This window comes from Helianthus annuus, chromosome 1 (genome assembly GCF_002127325.2).
Source record: "Helianthus annuus cultivar XRQ/B chromosome 1, HanXRQr2.0-SUNRISE, whole genome shotgun sequence".
NCBI lineage: Eukaryota > Viridiplantae > Streptophyta > Magnoliopsida > Asterales > Asteraceae > Helianthus > Helianthus annuus.
In genome coordinates this window covers 108,152,847-108,170,406 of record NC_035433.2, presented here as the reverse complement: position 1 = coordinate 108,170,406, position 17,560 = coordinate 108,152,847, and the positions used below count along the sequence as shown (strand labels likewise).

At 35.1% G+C, this 17,560-nt stretch overlaps 1 protein-coding gene across 1 annotated transcript; it reads left to right on the top strand.

Moving 5' to 3' along the window:
- Window positions 1-5,409: 5,409 nt before the first annotated feature.
- On the top strand, window positions 5,410-7,942 carry LOC110874478. Its single transcript, XM_022123110.2, has 7 exons — window positions 5,410-5,607; window positions 5,698-5,784; window positions 6,192-6,449; window positions 6,538-6,696; window positions 6,836-6,886; window positions 6,965-7,111; window positions 7,402-7,942. Exons 1-7 carry the CDS (start codon window positions 5,446-5,448, stop codon window positions 7,786-7,788), a joined length of 1,251 nt encoding a protein of 416 aa, XP_021978802.1. The 5' UTR covers window positions 5,410-5,445; the 3' UTR covers window positions 7,789-7,942.
- Window positions 7,943-17,560: the final 9,618 nt, after the last annotated feature.

Sequence of the window (17,560 nt, the reverse complement as noted above, 5' to 3'; positions counted from 1 at the left end):
TTCTCTCAACTTTTAATCCGCTGCAATTATGATGTCGAATTCATATGAAGAATCCGCTGCACATCCTGTCCTCGGCTATCACAATTTGCGTTGCACACAGTATTATGTTATAAAAAAATGACAGTCGAAGCTTTTCTGGGCAATTGGGTGAATGGCCAGAATGGGGGATTGCGAGTCAGGTTGGATATGGTGGCAGGGGAAATTGTGGTCGAAAAACTTGGATATGAGTACTGGGTTTCTTTGCCATCACTCATCAGACCGTTATGGCCCAAATCTTATACCAAGTTTGGTTTGATTGATCATTGTCTTTATGTTGTTTTTTCTTTACTAAATCTTGCTTAATTTTTAACATTTTCATATTACTTGCTCTCTTTTTGTCCATAAACTATTTATTACTTCTTATAAGTATAACTAATTAGATCTGTCATGGCCGGCTCTGAAGGTGGCCGGGGAGGACCACCGGCCAGGGCCCAATATTTCGAAGGACACGTTATTTTTTAAAAAACTCCGATATGTATATATAAAATAAATTAATTAATAGAATACACCCATACAAACACCACATAGGCCCACTTACAAAACTATTTTTATGGTTTAGATTAGTTCCTAGCCCATTGGCATCAGGTTTAGACCTTTAATGAGCCCCATACCCAATTTTGTTAAGGCCTAAAGGAACGTTTTTTCGAGCTCGAACAGGGTACATGAATTCTCAAAACCGGCCTTGAGATCTGCTGTAGTGTTCCACAAGATGCACTAGCTAGAAGAACTCAAGATCAATATGCTGTGCAAGATGACTTTCAAGTGATCAACTTCTCTTCTTTCAGTTTAAATACTTGTTAATTTGATCTTTAATAGTATTTGTTTTCAAGTATTGCAACTAAGTAGTTAAGCCTTGTGCTTTCGTGTGTTTCTCATTTTCTGTGAAATATATGCAACTTAATTTTAATTTCATCTTCACCTTGATGAATATACTTTCACTATTAAACACAAGAAAACAAACAGATTCCTATTGATCGCAATTCGCAAGGAATAGTTAAAAGACTTAAAGAAAGACTGAGACACTATAAATGATTGTGTATTAGTTTGATGTTATGTGATATCTCCTCTTCTACCCTAAACTATTTACTTCTTGTTACATGGTTTCAACAAATGATGATTTTTCAAAGGATTCAAGAAATTATAAATAATCTATTAAATCCCTCCTACGAGATGGCTACTACTGATGGATCAAGTTGATCCGATGAACTACTAGAAATACATGTTGATACATCTTAAACATGTCTTGAATCTATACCATGATCAATTTAACACTTGCAAACCAATGCCTTACGATATTGTCTTGGCACTAAATTTCAATACTTCATATTGTATTCATCATGCATACACTATACTATTTAAGTGTCACTTACTAATGATAATGTTATTGATTTTTCTTTTGAATTGAGCACATAAGTTGCAACTAATGTTGCTATCTCACTCTCTTTGATCTAAGAAATTAGACACCCAAGAAGAGGTTCCCCATCTATACAAGTGATTATCGAAAATTCCATAATTTGAAATGTCCTTCAGTTTTAATTGGGTCTCAAATTTTAACTAGTATTAAGTAAAGAAGTGGGAGAACATTATACAATTACTTAATACAATGGGAAAGAAGAAGACATATAGTTATACGGCTACATAACCGCGTAATGTATCATCGTTAATGAAATAATAAACAAAAAAAAAGATAGTTACACAATCAGCTGTAGGTGGAAGAAACATGTACCTTAGAAAAGAAAAAAAAAGACATCCAGAAGTGAATCTATCACATAATAAAGAAAACTTAAGGATTTAATTGTTATTTCAGCGAAGATACATAGGTTTTTCCTCAGATAACGAACTCTATTTTATATATCATTGACTTTTGAAATATTCTTCCGAGGTATATTTTGCTATCAGAGTGTCATCACAAACCATTGACTAGAATATATTATGTATTTGAATTGAGGATAAGGAATTGAATTGGTGTGTCCGTTGAGACAGCAGACAGAGACCGGCCAATTCATATATTACAAAGAGTATTAAGTTTAAGGATATTTTGTTGGCGGTAATTCCCGACTCATCACAAGTAGGTGATGTGAAAGGGTGACAAAAGGAGTTCAAGTCACAAGTCGGTGAACTTGAGGGATCAATGTTGACAAGTTGGTCATAATTGGTTAAGTTTCCTAATTACATTATAATTATATTTGGTAATGTCTTGGTCACAAAGTTAGGGTTATATGGTAATGTCTTGGTCACCAAGTTAGGGGTAGCCTATATAAACCATGTTAGGGTTAGACATTATTAAGAGAGAAAAAGTCAAGAGAAGATAAACCGAGTTATGGTTTTATGAGTTATTGTAATCAAGTTTTTTTGAGTTATATTTTCTTGGTTATAATAAAAGTTCTTGGAGAGTTATTCCATTCGTTCTTGTTCTTGTGTTTGATTATTCGATTGGGACTTGAATTGGTATCAGAGCCAAGTTCAATCGTCGATATCAAACGGGTACTCGGGTTCTTAATCGGCGGCTCGGGTCGGCGATCTAGAAGGTCGGGATTAGTGGTACTTGTTCGTCGAAGCAGCGGCGTAGGTAGTGTTACAAAGGCGGGCAACGAGTAGGTTGTTCGTACGACGGAAATCGATAGTAGAAATAGGCGGATTCTACTGGATCAATTTTGGCACAGTAGGTTTACGAGTGATTCGTTACCAATTGTTGGTCGTTTGGGGCTATTCCGTGTAAAACAAGGTGAAATAATTTTTTTGTGGTTTGATTTTTGTGAATAAAGAGTTACAAAGGTCAAAAAGTCATAAGGATTAAAAGAGGAATTAGTCTTGCAAGGAAAGGTTACGATTCAGGAGAAAAAAAGTCAACATTTAATTGTTTTTTTTTTTGTCAACGTTTAAAACAAAAAAAAAAAAAAAAAAAAAAAAAAAAAAAACAAGTTGGTTTATTTATTTATTTTTTGGTTTAAACTAAGTTTGGGTTTAACCAATAAATATTGTCTGGGTTGGACAAAGAATTCAATTCAAGGTTTGTTTTTATTTGTGTTCGTGAAGAGGGATTCGCGATCATATTTGCGAGTAGACGATTCGGTTTTGAAAAGCTGTTCGAGACTAATCAGTTGGTATTCGTTTCGACGGACTGGAGCGAGGGGGTAAATTTGTCACTTTCTAACAAGTCGGTTAGAGTATATCTAATTCAAACAAGTTTATAGTTCAACAAGTTTGGTTGTTGCTACGTTTGTATTAAATCGACAAGCAGGTTGATTTATTATCATAATTGAACGTGTAAGGTCAAAGTCTTTGGGTTAAACAAGTTGGTTTAATTAAGGAATATTTTTTTTTGGTTGAACGAGTTTGGGTTTGACCTAGGAGTAAACAGAGGTTAGAGTTGGCAAGGAAGAACCGACCGGGAGGATCAAGACCGACAATAGGATTGGTAAGAAGATCCAGGTCCGATCGAGTTTCTTCAAGAAGTCGCTACCCATGTTGCAAGTCAAGATAAGTCTAAATTCTAAGGGAACGTGTTATGATCTAAGAAAGCTAGTGTTTGCTCAAGATCGCAACCGAGTCAATGGTGGTGCGAGTTCTTATGACCAAAGGACGAGTCGTGGAAAAAGGACTAGTCGAGTACAAGGTCGCAAGAATGTTCGAGCTAGGAAGGAGCCGAAAAACACAGCTAGAGATCAAGATGTGTTCTATAAGAATCAAGACAAAGAAGACATGTTAGAGCCTACCTATTTCGAGTCGGAAATTAAGGGGGTGATTGTTGGCGGTAATTCCCGACTCATCACAAGTAGGTGATGTGAAAGGGTGACAAAAGGAGTTCAAGTCACAAGTCGGTGAACTTGAGGGATCAATGTTGACAAGTTGGTCATAATTGGTTAAGTTTCCTAATTACATTATAATTATATTTGGTAATGTCTTGGTCACAAAGTTAGGGTTATATGGTAATGTCTTGGTCACCAAGTTAGGGGTAGCCTATATAAACCATGTTAGGGTTAGACATTATTAAGAGAGAAAGAGTCAAGATAAGATAAACCGAGTTATGGTTTTATGAGTTATTGTAATCAAGTTTTTTTGAGTTATATTTTCTTGGTTATAATAAAAGTTCTTGGAGAGTTATTCCATTCGTTCTTGTTCTTGTGTTTGATTATTCGATTGGGACTTGATATTTTTGAAGTAGTCTTTTTGATTGCTTGATTCATGAGGTCAATCCAAGAATAAGAAAGTTAAGATTATAATCGGATTAACTTGAATAGCGTTTGGACCAGGTCCGGTTGAGTTGCAATTTTTCTTTTTGAACGACATACTCCTAAAGCACATGTAATAGTTAAGTAACTTAACTGTTACAGTTGTGTTCCTGAATCTTTTGTTACCTACTATTACATATGTACGGTTAATTTATGCGATTCAAAGAATTTGGGTGTGTCAATATATAGGGATCTTGAATCTTTTATTACAATGGGCAATGTTACACTTCGTAAATCTAATACTTTCCTTCACTTGTACAACGAAGTGCTTAGAAACGGAAGAAGGTGTTCCAATTAAAAAGGTGAATTATAATTTACTTATTTGGCGTTCTTCATTTTATTATTAATAGTTGATGTATTTAGATTGGATATTTTGTTCATTTGTAAAATTTAGTGAAATTTGGATATTAATATCTCACTATATAATTGTTAAATTTACTGGTAAAAAAGTTGAAACTAAAAGAGGCTGCAAAAGAAGAAGCTAAATGGCGTACGCCAACCAGGCACAAAAAGATCGGGTCACAAACCAATAGTAAAGCTATCGATCTCGAAATTAGTTGTCACAATACTGCGACTGTAAAAGCAGTTTTTAACTTTGATCGCAAAGCGGTGCAACATGGGATCGTACACATAAAGGTCTTCATTCCCGCAATTTAGGTTACAAAAAGTTTTCTAATACCGGTTGAATTTATGAATGAAATAAATTTGCTAGTCCTTTTATCAAGATAAGCTTACACATTCACAAACTCAACTTGTCCCATTATCCATGCCAAAAACTATAGTTGACTGAAGCTATAGTATATGCCAAATAATTTTGATCTACGCGGGAAATGACGTATACTTTAATTTAAATTAACGTCTACTAATAAATTAATAATCATATTGGTAACATTCCTTGATTTATTAATGATAGTTTATTAATGATAATCCATGATAACCGTTATCATAATTTATCTAAAAATAATAAAAAAAAAAACAGTCTATAACTCTTCATAGTTCAATCCTATATAAACCGATAACATTTCCATAGCGACGAACCCTTCATAACTCCACACGCAACGCAACATCGGTATGTTTGTTTGTTTGTTTGTTTTTGCTTCCTTTCTCATTCACAAGTGTAGCACCTGATACTAGAATTTTTCAGGAAAATTAAACCGGTATTCTTAACAAAACGATGGAGGTAAAGCTGTTTTATTGTTTCGTGGTGGTCCTGCATTTGTTCACCGCGGCGCATTTCTGTTATGCTAGCAAAAGTAGGCATCCAAGCTCCATAGAGAAGGTTGAGGCTCTAAAGCATTTGAACCGGTTAAATAAACGTCCAGTTAAATCTATCAAGGTCTATTATCTTTCTTTCCCATTAGTTACAGCATTCTTCTTGTCGAATGTTAGCTAACTAATCGTCATAATTTACGAACTCTTTGAACAGAGCCCTGATGGTGATACAATAGATTGTGTTCATATCTCTCATCAACTAGCGTTCGATCACCCGCTTCTCAAAAATCATACCATTAAGGTTTGCTTCTTTTCTCCTCATGTGGTGTAGGGTACATGATGCCATAGACAAAGAGTGTTGCCAGATTATGAAGACAAAACTGATCAATCTATTATACTTCCAATTATAATTTTGCAAGGAATTCTTAACCTTGACTAGTTGTACATCCATACATATATACAAGGACAAAACGACGTGACCCTTTACTACCGTTGCATCCCTTCAACCTACGGCTATACAATTGAGGGTTTAAGCCCTTGACCCTTCTACTAACAATAACTACATAAGACACATAAAACATAAACATAGACCTTTGAGTATTTACATATTTGACCCATTAACTATTAGATATGAGTGACTAATCCGGATTACGCTCACAAAGAGACCATGAGCATATTCTGATTAGTAAAATTATTATTTGATTATAGATGAAGCCAAACTATCATCCAGGTTGGGTAATGGATGACAACATCAACATGGATACATCATCTTCAAAGGAAGCAATCACTCAATTGTGGCATTCAAATGGAAGATGCCCAAAGGGGACTATCCCCGTCGTAAGAACAAAAATAAAAGACATACTAAGTGCAGATTCCATCAAAAGTTATGGGAAGAAGAAGAGTTTTCCCGTTGCTCGACCGAGCTCCATGAATCCCGAAGTCACTAATGTGAGCAAGGACCATGAGGTAAGCCTCTTTAGTCCGGTAGATAGAGAATCGTACTCCACATCTTGTTTATATAATTTTCCTGATCTTGAATTTGAACTTTTGTTAGTATGCAATTGCATATACTAATGGGCTATTTTATGGAGCAAAAGCAACATTTAATGTATGGAACCCATATGTTCAAGAACATAATGAATTTAGTTTGAGTCAACTATGGATACTATCAGGTTCTGATTCAGATTTGAACACCATTGAAGCTGGTTGGCAAGTGAGTTCCTTCTTCATTTAAATAAATTCTTGTATCAAATAAGTAAAAATGTTTTCAACTTTCATATCCTCCAAGCATGACAAAACAAAATTATTAAATAATTAAAACTATCTAAACATTTGAATTTATATAACACCAGGTCGCTCCAGAGCGCGGAGACACTAACACCAGGATGTTCATCTACTGGACTGTAAGTTTATGTTAATTTGTATATATATCTATCTTCATACAACTAAGAGCTTAAATTTACCAATTATATTTTGTGCAGAGTGATGGTTATCAAACAACAGGCTGTTACAATCTTAAATGCTCCGGCTTCATTCAAACCAGCAATGAAATTGCAATTGGGGCCAGCATGTCTCCTATTTCACGTTTTAACGGTTCTCAGTATGGTTTCACCATAATTATATGGAAGGTATTTCTTCAAATTCCTAATTATTCATCTCAGATTGTTTAAAAAAACACAAGATGAACATTGACACTAAAATCAGGAACACGCATCATATATTGGGTTAAAAGGAAGTTGTACTCAGAATCTATGATTCTGTCAGGAAGATGTTCTAAATTTGTATATACAAAAGTGGGACAAAAAATAAAAAGTTTTAGTTACCAATTATCGAGGGTTAAAGAACGGATTAATGTTCCATGTGTACAACAACTGAAGCACAGGTAATTTTTTTTTTAATTTATACCATTTTTTGTTAGGACCGAAAAGAAGGGGACTGGTGGATGCAACTTGGGGATGGTCCAGATGGAAAGGTTATAGGATACTGGCCAGCCTCATTGTTTTCATACTTAAGTCAGAGTGCATCATCTGTGGAATGGGGCGGGGAGGTGATTAATCGACGCTCAGGCGGTCGTCATACAACTACCCAAATGGGCAGTGGTTATTTCCCTCAAGGAGGTTTTGGGAAAGCAAGTTTTATAAAAAATATTCTCACAGTCAATGATAACAACACTTTAACGACTCCTCAAAATCTCTACACCTACACTACGCAAAAGAGTTGCTATGATATTGTGAACGGCATCGCTGATGATTGGGGCAGCTACATTTTCTTCGGTGGACCTGGTCGAAACAAATATTGCCCGTGAAAAAATTTAATGAAGCAGCTATCAATATAACCAGAGATGTTATGCTATATTTTCATTTCCTAAATCGTTTATGTTATGTGTAATTTACCTTTTGGTATGATCATGTGTGCACTAATAAAAGTAATCAATTTATGTATGATTAATTGTTACAACATACACATACATTTGAAAATAGAATACACATTAAGGTTCGGAACTGTATAAAAATCAGGAACACACACTGCAATTGTTGTCGCAACTGTATTTCGCGTACTATATATGATAGCAGTTTCGCTTGCAATCAAATGGCTCAAGATCAAATAGTTAATCGAATACTCAAAGGAAACCAAGAGGTCCAAGAACAATGTTTTTCAATTATAAATCAACCAAAAACGAACTGAAAAATAAGTCCTAGATCTCATTTAATAGTTGGGAATTACAAGTCAAATAGGAAATTAAATAAAGATTAAAATTCAATAAATATATATTAAATTTAAACTTGTAGATATTCTTGCATCATACCCCCCCCTCCCCCCTCCCCCCTCCCCCTTTCCAAGAAAAATTTGTCCTCGAGTTTTGCTTTCGGACCAAAGTCACCTGGATAAAAAGGAACATCGACCCGATTCTGATTAATTATCACGACCCGTTGATTATACAATTCAATGTCACGATCTGTCTTGCCCAACTCTAGACTTGTACACTCGGATCAAATGAAGAATTGGGCCGTCTCTTGTTTACTCTACATGGAATAAAGATATTCAACAAGCTTTTCACCTATTAAAAAGTCATAAAAATAGGCGCAGATGACTCCGTGTACTCCATCATCTCTATCCACAATGACTTGCGATCTCCATCTTGTTCTCGATTAGGAACTCTATTAACAGCTAGTTGCACCTAGTAATATTCCTTTTCATCGAAGTGCATCCAATCTTCATCAAATATGGGTTCGTCATCCGACACACCCTCTAGATAGGTTGGTTCAAAGAATCGGTGTGGATGACAGCTAAACGGCTTATGCTCTCCGTCGCCAGGTTCGTCCCCGACGATGGTGCTTGACTCGGTTTCCGTCTGGCAGTATCCTGTTGTTGATGCACTTCTGTTTGTAGCTTGTAGTTTAACGTTATGTATTTGTTCCGGTCTTCGTTTAAACAATAAAGTTGTATTTTTTGTTAGATTTTGTGTTTGTTGACCAAGTCCAACTACATCCTCTTGTTGTTTAACTTGGTCATGATCATTCACACAATATAGGGTTTATCCAAAAGACATCAGATGTGGTTGTTTGGAAACATGCATGGTTTGTCATTTGGACCTCGGCATTGCGTTTGAACTACTGTGTGACGTGTATAAATACCAGCAGTAGTCTCTTAGATATAAAACACTTTGAATAGAGGGCTTTGTGAGCTTTTCATTTGTATCTTGTATCAAAACATTGCTAAAATCAATATACGGAAACTTATTGAGTACATCTTTGTTTATTGATTGTCATTGTAGGATCGTTGTGTGTTTGAATAGACTTGTATAACACGAATATGATAGCTTGTGAACACTTCTAGTTTCATAATCAATCTTTTCATTAAGAAATTGGGCAGTATAACGACCTCTTGTTACAACATTTGTATAAGCTCTCCAAAACACAAGTTCCAAAGTTATGAGCTCAGGCGCATGTCCTACCTATATATAGACATTAGATGATCTAGTGCATGACTCCTACGCTCTCTGGCCCTCATACGTGCGTATGAGTCCAATACAAACAAAATTAAACTTCAAATTTAAACATGTTATGCTACCTATAATCAAGACAGACTCTGACTAAGAAGTAGGCATTAGACATTATGTACTAAGACTCCCCCTTGGATGATTCCGCAGTCTTTTCTTGTTCTTCAAAATTATTCAGTCTTTCATCCCAAACACCCTCTTTCTATACTCTCTCTGATGCTCCTCAAAGCTTTTTTCAGTCTTTGATCAGTTGGCAACGGTCTTTTGTATTTGTATCTTCTAATTGATGTTTTCTTTGTACGCTCAGCAATCTTTTTCTTTCCTTCTCATCTTCTTTCTTCTCCAGCTCTCACCAACTATTTGGCCCCATTCTGCCAGAATGAAAAAAGTTAAACATATCTTTATAACTCTTTGAAATTGCATCGCTTGTTCTCGATCAATGCTAGCAAAGAAGATCTTTTTGAAATATAGCATCTCAATTTCTTTAGCAGATAAGTTCACCAACCACATAGGATCATAAACCCTAATCGTTCTCCAATCCTTCTTATTATCACAAAGTACTATCACTGCATCCCCTGTCTTTTCTTCGTAATACCATCATCTAAAAGATTTATGGAAATCTTACTCCATTCGTGAAATGGTATTATACATAAGACCTTCGGCCTTCTACACTTCAATGTGACAACAAATTTTTCGGTTCTCGGATTGATTTTAGTTTTAGATACTATGTGTTTAGGCTCTTGAGGTTTCTGGTGTTTGAATATAGTTCTAGCTTATCACTTGATAAATCTGAGGACATGTTGGTTGTATTGATTCAGCTCGTAGTTGATCATCTTGATTCTGCACAGTCTTTACATCGCGCCAAGGGAATGATTTGATATCGTTGATTACTCTGAAATATTATACCTCATACTCTCTTCTTATTGCAATTCTCTTCAGCTTGGGCTCCAACTAATGGTATCACCCATAGAAATATCCTTGTCCTGCTTGAAGAATTTCAGTGGTCGCAACTACTTTCTTTCATCCTTCAGTTCTTTAAACCATTTGACCTGTTGTATAAGTGTTTCAGTATTACTTATGTGAGGAGTATTTCCTTGACGTTCATTAATCTTCCTCTTAAATACGCCTTCAATCTCTTCAGCAAACATTTTGTTCGTTGATATTGTTTGCATACCTTACCTTACCTCAGCATCATCAAGATCATCTTCTATCTCAACCCTGTCGTACTCATTAGCATCTATCACTTGTTCAAACACATAAGCCTCTTGCTTGTCATCGGTGTCAATCTCGTTTAACTCTTTCTCGAAGTCAAACACAAATTCATCTTCAGGAATTCCACATAATCTTGCATGTTCTTCCTTAGTATATTTATGCTCGAACTCTCCCTCTTCTAAGTCATAATCTGCTTCATGAAATATATCAGCTTTTGGACTTATAGGAACGGACGTGATCGGTACTGCATCCATCATAATTCCTATAGTTTCCACACTGTCTTTCTGTGTTTCCTGAGTCTCCCCCTGACCTTTAGTACTCTCATCAGTCTTTTCTGTTTGTGTAGGCTCAGGTTGACTATCAAATGCTTTATCTTTTACTCTGGGAGTAGATACTCGAGCTCCACCTTGATTATCATCATCATTATTCACATTGGAAAGTATAGTTTGAAGAATTATTCATCAACATGATCCAAGTTTGTGGGTTTCATCACAAATTAAACACCTTGTGAAATTTTGATTCGAATATGCTACTTTCAGAGTTGTATATTGTTTTATAATCATTAATATTATATAGACTGATTCTGTGGTGAAATGTTCACAGAGTTAGGGTTTATTTTGGAGAAGATGTAATGGGAGGGGTGAACGGTTTTATGATTATCTTCTAGTCATTAGCAACAAAGTTCAAGTCAAATAAGTTACCTTGTTTTCGGACTTAAGAGTCAAGTATAAATATATTGGTGGCAGGGTTACATACTATCTTGGTTTAGCTTTTCTTTGATAATATAAGAAAAGATCCATAACAAGGTTTGCTACAAAAGAGCACGTGCATTAGTTCCTTACCATTGTTTTTCTTCTTCCAACAATCTGTATCACAGTGTTAGATGATCCTAAGAAAGAAGGACACAACATGACCCGATGAAGCATTCATCATGAGGGTGATGGAGAAGAACTAGAAGCTAGTCAAATTATTAATCTTTGTGATGCTTTAGACAAGTGATTAATATGTGTGAAGTGATTGAAACTATGAAGAAACCTATTTCTTTCAAAGAATACTATTTGAAGCTGCATATTCGATAAATGATACAATTAAATCCTTCAAGAACCAAATAAATGAAACAAAACTGTGTTTGGTCGAGTCAAAGTCAAATCATTGTGGATTAAGCAAGTCAACCAAGTTGCAAATTTGATGGTAGTGACGTTCCATTTTAGGCTGAACAAGTGTGATTTTTCCGATCAACGTAGCAAAAGATAAAAGGTGAAGACAGAGTAATAGACTGACTTCAAAGCATGGTAGCTGAGAATTCATTTGTTGCATATGTGCTTGTCATAGATCAAGGTAATGGCATTACAACGGTCAAAGCTAATGACAACCAATTCACAATGTAGGGATCATCGTGGAGACAATTCTAAGCTCTCAAGGCCTTTCGGACCCTATAGACCCATCAACGGGAGCAACCATTATAGCAAGAAAGAGCTACACCACAATATTAATTATCTTCCAATCTTGGCCCCATGATATTTTGCTTTAAGTTTTAAAGTATAAAGATGCAAAATATGTATGAGCAACAAATTAGTTCGTCACCTGGAGCTGAACAAGTGCAATAATACTTGTTTCTAACACTATGAGTTAGAACTATTGAAAACGAATCCATTGATGAGTTATGGGAAAGCTAAGTGGAATGGTTGAAAGGAAGTTACTAAATCCGGTTCCAAAGAAATACTTGCAAATTATGGCTACTATCAAGCAATACTCAGGAATTGAGTACATGTCATCTAATAAAGATGTATGGAGATTACAAGCCTACAACGAATGAATTAGAGTAAAAGACGAAATTGACAATGAGAATCAAGAAAAAATGTTTTCACAAGATTTAAAGGAAGGAAGATCAAGGAATGGTGAACTTAATCAAGATTAGTATGGGCAAGGATGAGCTTTTTTATACTCGTGGATGAGGTAGATGTAGTAATTTTGTAGAGATTGAGGAGTCCGGTTTTAACCCAATGAAGGATGAAGAGAAGGAGGTGCATACCAGGATAAAAGAAATATTAAGTGTTACAATTTTCATGAGTATTGTTACGTAACCCAGTGTCCTAAATTGGAACAAGAGGAAGAAGTGACAAATTTCGCTCAAGAGGATAGCGTTGCTCTGATGAGAAGTATGTTTGGCGTTGCTCTGACGAGAAGTAGGTTCAAATCAGGGTAAGTTGATTGATAATCAAGAAAAGAAAGGCAATATGAAGTTTGTTAGAGTTTAATGTTATCACTTTAGCAGAAATAATTAAGCCGTACCATGGTCCTAGCATGCTTGGCTAATGCCACTAGAATCGGTTGTAGCAACGAGACTTTTATTATCTCGATTCAAAACGGTTACATGTAGCATTTTGTATATACATCTTAATGGTTTATCTACCGTAATTTGAAAAATCCAAATTTGTTGTCATTTTTGGCAAACTACATATAAAATTAAATGCCTCGACCATGTTACTATCACATAACAAGAATTAATTACACAGATGGTCCCTGTGATTTATTGAGAATAACACATTTAAGTACTAACTTATTTTTTTTAACAAGTTCAGGTTCTATGGTTTTGATTTTGCAAAACCTTTGAGTGTAAGGCTAACTGTAGTTAATTCTTCTGTTAAATCAGTGTAAAATAACTAAAATACCGTTATATAATTTTCTATTAATATTCAAAGGTGTTACATTCAATAAACCACAAGGATTATCTATATAATTAACTATAAAAAATATAAAAACTCATTATATTTGTAAAAAAAATAGGGAAAATTTCACAGAATAGCAATCAAGTTTCAAAAGTGTTCTAATTAGGTCACTGGTGTCGTTTTTGTCACAATTAGATAACTTAACATTCAAATCGAGCCATGTTTTTTTTCCACACGTCAAGAAAAAGATGGAGCATAAGATGCTGGGGTCGAATTATTTTAATATATGAAATTATATTTATTAAAAATAAAAACCATTTAATTACATTAAAAATTAAAAAAACAAGTTACAATCCACGTCATCACTCGACGTTAGCATCAAATAAAAGAGAAAAAAGAAACAAAAATCCACATCACCACGGTTACCTATGAAAGGGATGAAAAAACCCTTAATTTTAATGAAGAATGAATGCTGAGTGACCTGATTGGAACACTTTTGAAACTTAAGTGACCTAATTGAAACACTTTTGAAACTTGGTTACTATTCTACAAAGTTATAAAATATGCTACATAAAAATATTTAATAATTATAGTTCTAAAATTAATATAGATACAATTATCAAATGTCTATTATGAGAAAAAAAAAACACTATAGTAAGGACACTGTTTAGTTTTTTTAACAATTTTTATATAACTATTTTCAAAAATAAATATGATAAATATAAAATTCATGCATATTATCTCAAACATAATACATACACATTTTTATCTCTTTTATTATATTCAGACCAACAAATTTTTGTTACAATTTTTTGTATTGTTTAGTTAATATTATATTATGTTGTGTTATGTTATATTATGTTATCTCATGGAACAAATTTTTGTTACAATTTCTTGTATTGTTTAGTTAATATTATATTATATAAATGTTATGTTGTGTTGTGTTGTGTTGTGTTGTGTTGTGTTGTGTTGTGTTGTGTTGTGTTGTGTTGTGTTGTGTTGTGTTGTGTTGTGTTGTGTTGTGTTGTGTTGTGTTGTGTTGTGTTGTGTTGTGTTGTGTTGTGTTGTGTTGTGTTGTGTTGTGTTGTGTTGTGTTGTGTTGTGTTATGTTATGTCATGTGATGTCATGTCATGTTATCTAAACTAAACAAAGAACACAATATATCGTATAATATAATATGGTGTAAACTGCAATTTTACCCCCCTGTGGTTTAGGCCAATTGGCACTCTGACCCCCTCTAACGAAATAATTGCAATTTTACCCCCAACGTTGTTGTTATGTCGCATAATTACCCCCCGCCGTCAGTCAACAGTTGTTTGACTATTAAATGGTATGTAAAATGACTATATTACCCTTTCATATTACCCCCTATGATTTGTTCTACTCTGCAATATTACCACCGAAGTAAAATGACTATATTACCCTTTCTTGTTACCTCTTATGGTTTTCTATACTCTGCAATATTAACCCCCACCCCTTCCAATCATCTTCAATGAATTCTTGGTCTTTAAGAAACATTCAGAATCTCTGCAACTGGACCGGTATTACGTGCAATGAAGGTGGTCTCCAAGATTAGCCTCCCAAATTCATCGCTTTCGGGTACATTAACATACTTTCAATTTTCTTCATTCCCAAATCTTACGCATTTCGACTTAAACAATAATCATGTTGGTTGTGTGATCCCATCTGAGATTGGAAGGCTAACACATTTAAGATATCTTGATCTTAATAATAATAATAATCTTAATGGTGCTATCCCAGTTCAAATAAGAAATCTTCAAAAGGTATGGTACTTGAATCTTGGAGGGAATTACTTAACTGATCCAAACTGGTCTGTCTGACTTTACATAAATGCCAGCGTTGACTTCTCTCAGCCTTTACTCTAATGAGCTTAAAAATGAATTCCTTGATTTCATTCTCCAGTGCAAGAAGTTGACTTTTCTTGATTTGTCAATAAACCATTTGAATGGCTCTTTACCTAAATCGATTTACAATCTTACAAAACTAAAAGCGCTTAAACTAGGAACCAACCAGTTTTCAGGTCCAATTTTGCAGGATTTAGGTTTATTACCCAATCTTGAAGTCATTCAGTTGTTTGAAAACTCGTTTGAAGGAAGAATCCCTTCGTCTGTAGGTCAGCTTCAACATCTTCGGTACCTAGATCTCCATTCGAATCAACTGAATTCTTCAATTCCTTATGAGCTTGGTTTCTTTTCTAATCTCACATTCTTGGCGCTCACTGGGAACTCGTTATCCGACGAGTTGCCAATGTCTTTATCCAGACTGACCAGGATTACTGATCTTGGTATCTCTGAAAAACGATTGGTTGCGGATCTGGTGGAAAGGTAAAGAAGAAAGGGAGATGGGCGGTTGTGTGGCAGCGGCAGTTGCGGTGGTGAATGGGGGCGGCAGTGGTGGTGCCCTGTGGTGATTATTGTGGTGGATGAGAGAAAAGGGTTTCAGGGATTGAAGAAGAAGAAGAAGAAGAAGAAGAATAAATATGTATAATAATAATAAATATGTATAATAATAATAATAATAATAAATATGGGTAAGATTACCAAACTACCCTTACCTATAAGGGTTAAACTACCGTAGACTGAAGCCAGGGATAATTATGCGACAGAACAACAATGTTGGGGGGTAAAATTGCAATTATTTCGTTAGAGGGGGTCAGAGTGCCAATTGTCCTAAACCCCAGGGGGTAAAATTGCAGTTTACTCTATAATATTGTGACAACTGGCACCCAACCGGTAATTTCCGTACACTTTAATTATTATTTAATGACTGTAATTATGTGCTTAAATGTCAACATTGTCTGATTTCATACTATACAAGTGAATTCATCCACGTTTTATACTACAAAAATTACTTTATGCATTAATGATAGCGTTGCGTCAGAAATACTTGTAAACTCACCGGTAAGACACATTGTGTCAACAATTCTGCAGAAAGCAGTCAGACAATAGAATTAGGGCCTAGGTGTAGGTCCAACGTCAAGAATACATTAAGACCCAAGAGTACATACAAGGGTTAACATATAGACTTTCCGGAAGCTAGAATATGCACTGAAAAGCACCCAAAACACACTTTAAATGCTGAATTTTACATATTTCTGCAAAATTCAGCATTGTAACAAGATTGTACCATGCAAAAACATGACTAAAGGGCTCCTCTTAATGACCATTCAGATGCTACCTCTTAATGGTTTAAAACCTTTGAATGAATAAGAGGTAACCTCAAGTCTGAATGGTTGAGAGGTAACCTCTGAATAGTAAATCATCACATGTCACATTCTTCTACCTTCTCATTGGTAAAATTCTTAATGGTTCCATTAAGAGGTAGCCTCTTAATGACCATTCAGAGGCTACCAAACAGCCCCTAAATGGTCCTGAACACCTTCCTAAGTGTCGGGAAATGAAAGCGTCACAAAAGGATACATAAAGGACACTAAACGGTGCAATTTAGCACTTAAACGAACCGGTATTTAACCGAACAACCGGACATTACCCAGAACATCAAAATAATACTAGAAGCATTATTTTAATGTTTCTGAACTAGTTATGATCCCCGAACACCATAACACCCCTTATAACATAATAATACATTAAATCCCTAAACTTTATACTTGAAAACTAACATATGTATGAAATTAGAGATTGGAAGTTACACATCCCCCCCCCCTACATAGTGGACGGTCACCTTATGTGACCCCACCATAATCTTTCAAGATCCTACAATATCCTATTTAAATCTTCTCTAGATCTCTTGTGATTCACATACTCTTCCTTGGATTCTTTATGATTTAGTAAGATCTTGCAAAGTACTATAAGATAACATAAGAGCTCATTCATCACTTCACACCAACACATCTCCTTCCTCCCCTCTCCATTCTCGGTCGACCCCCACACCCTACACCACCATCATTCTTCAACCAAGTTCATCCATTTCAAGCTTAACATAAGGTGCTAGAAGGTGATTAAGGAAGTTGGAAGCTTGTGGATCTTGAAGGACCTCCTCCATTTGCTATTATCCTTCATTTTTGTCATCTTCAAGTTCTAGTATTCTTCCCTAGCCTTGTTGCTAGTGGTGAGCCCTCATGATCTCTTATTACTTCATATCTTGATGGTTAAAAAGATGATAAGTATAGTTAATCACAAGAACACTAAAGAACATGATCATGATACTTTAACAT

What these genes read in the sequence shown, in the direction of transcription:
- LOC110874478 (XM_022123110.2), top strand. Translation starts at nt 5,446, where the DNA reads ATGGAGGTAAAGCTGTTTTATTGTTTCGTGGTGGTCCTGCATTTGTTC. An exon ending in GTCCAGTTAAATCTATCAAG is followed by an intron (nt 5,608 to 5,697) that starts GTCTATTATCTT and finishes CTCTTTGAACAG; the next exon opens with AGCCCTGATGGTGATACAAT. An exon ending in CCATTGAAGCTGGTTGGCAA is followed by an intron (nt 6,697 to 6,835) that starts GTGAGTTCCTTC and finishes ATATAACACCAG; the next exon opens with GTCGCTCCAGAGCGCGGAGA.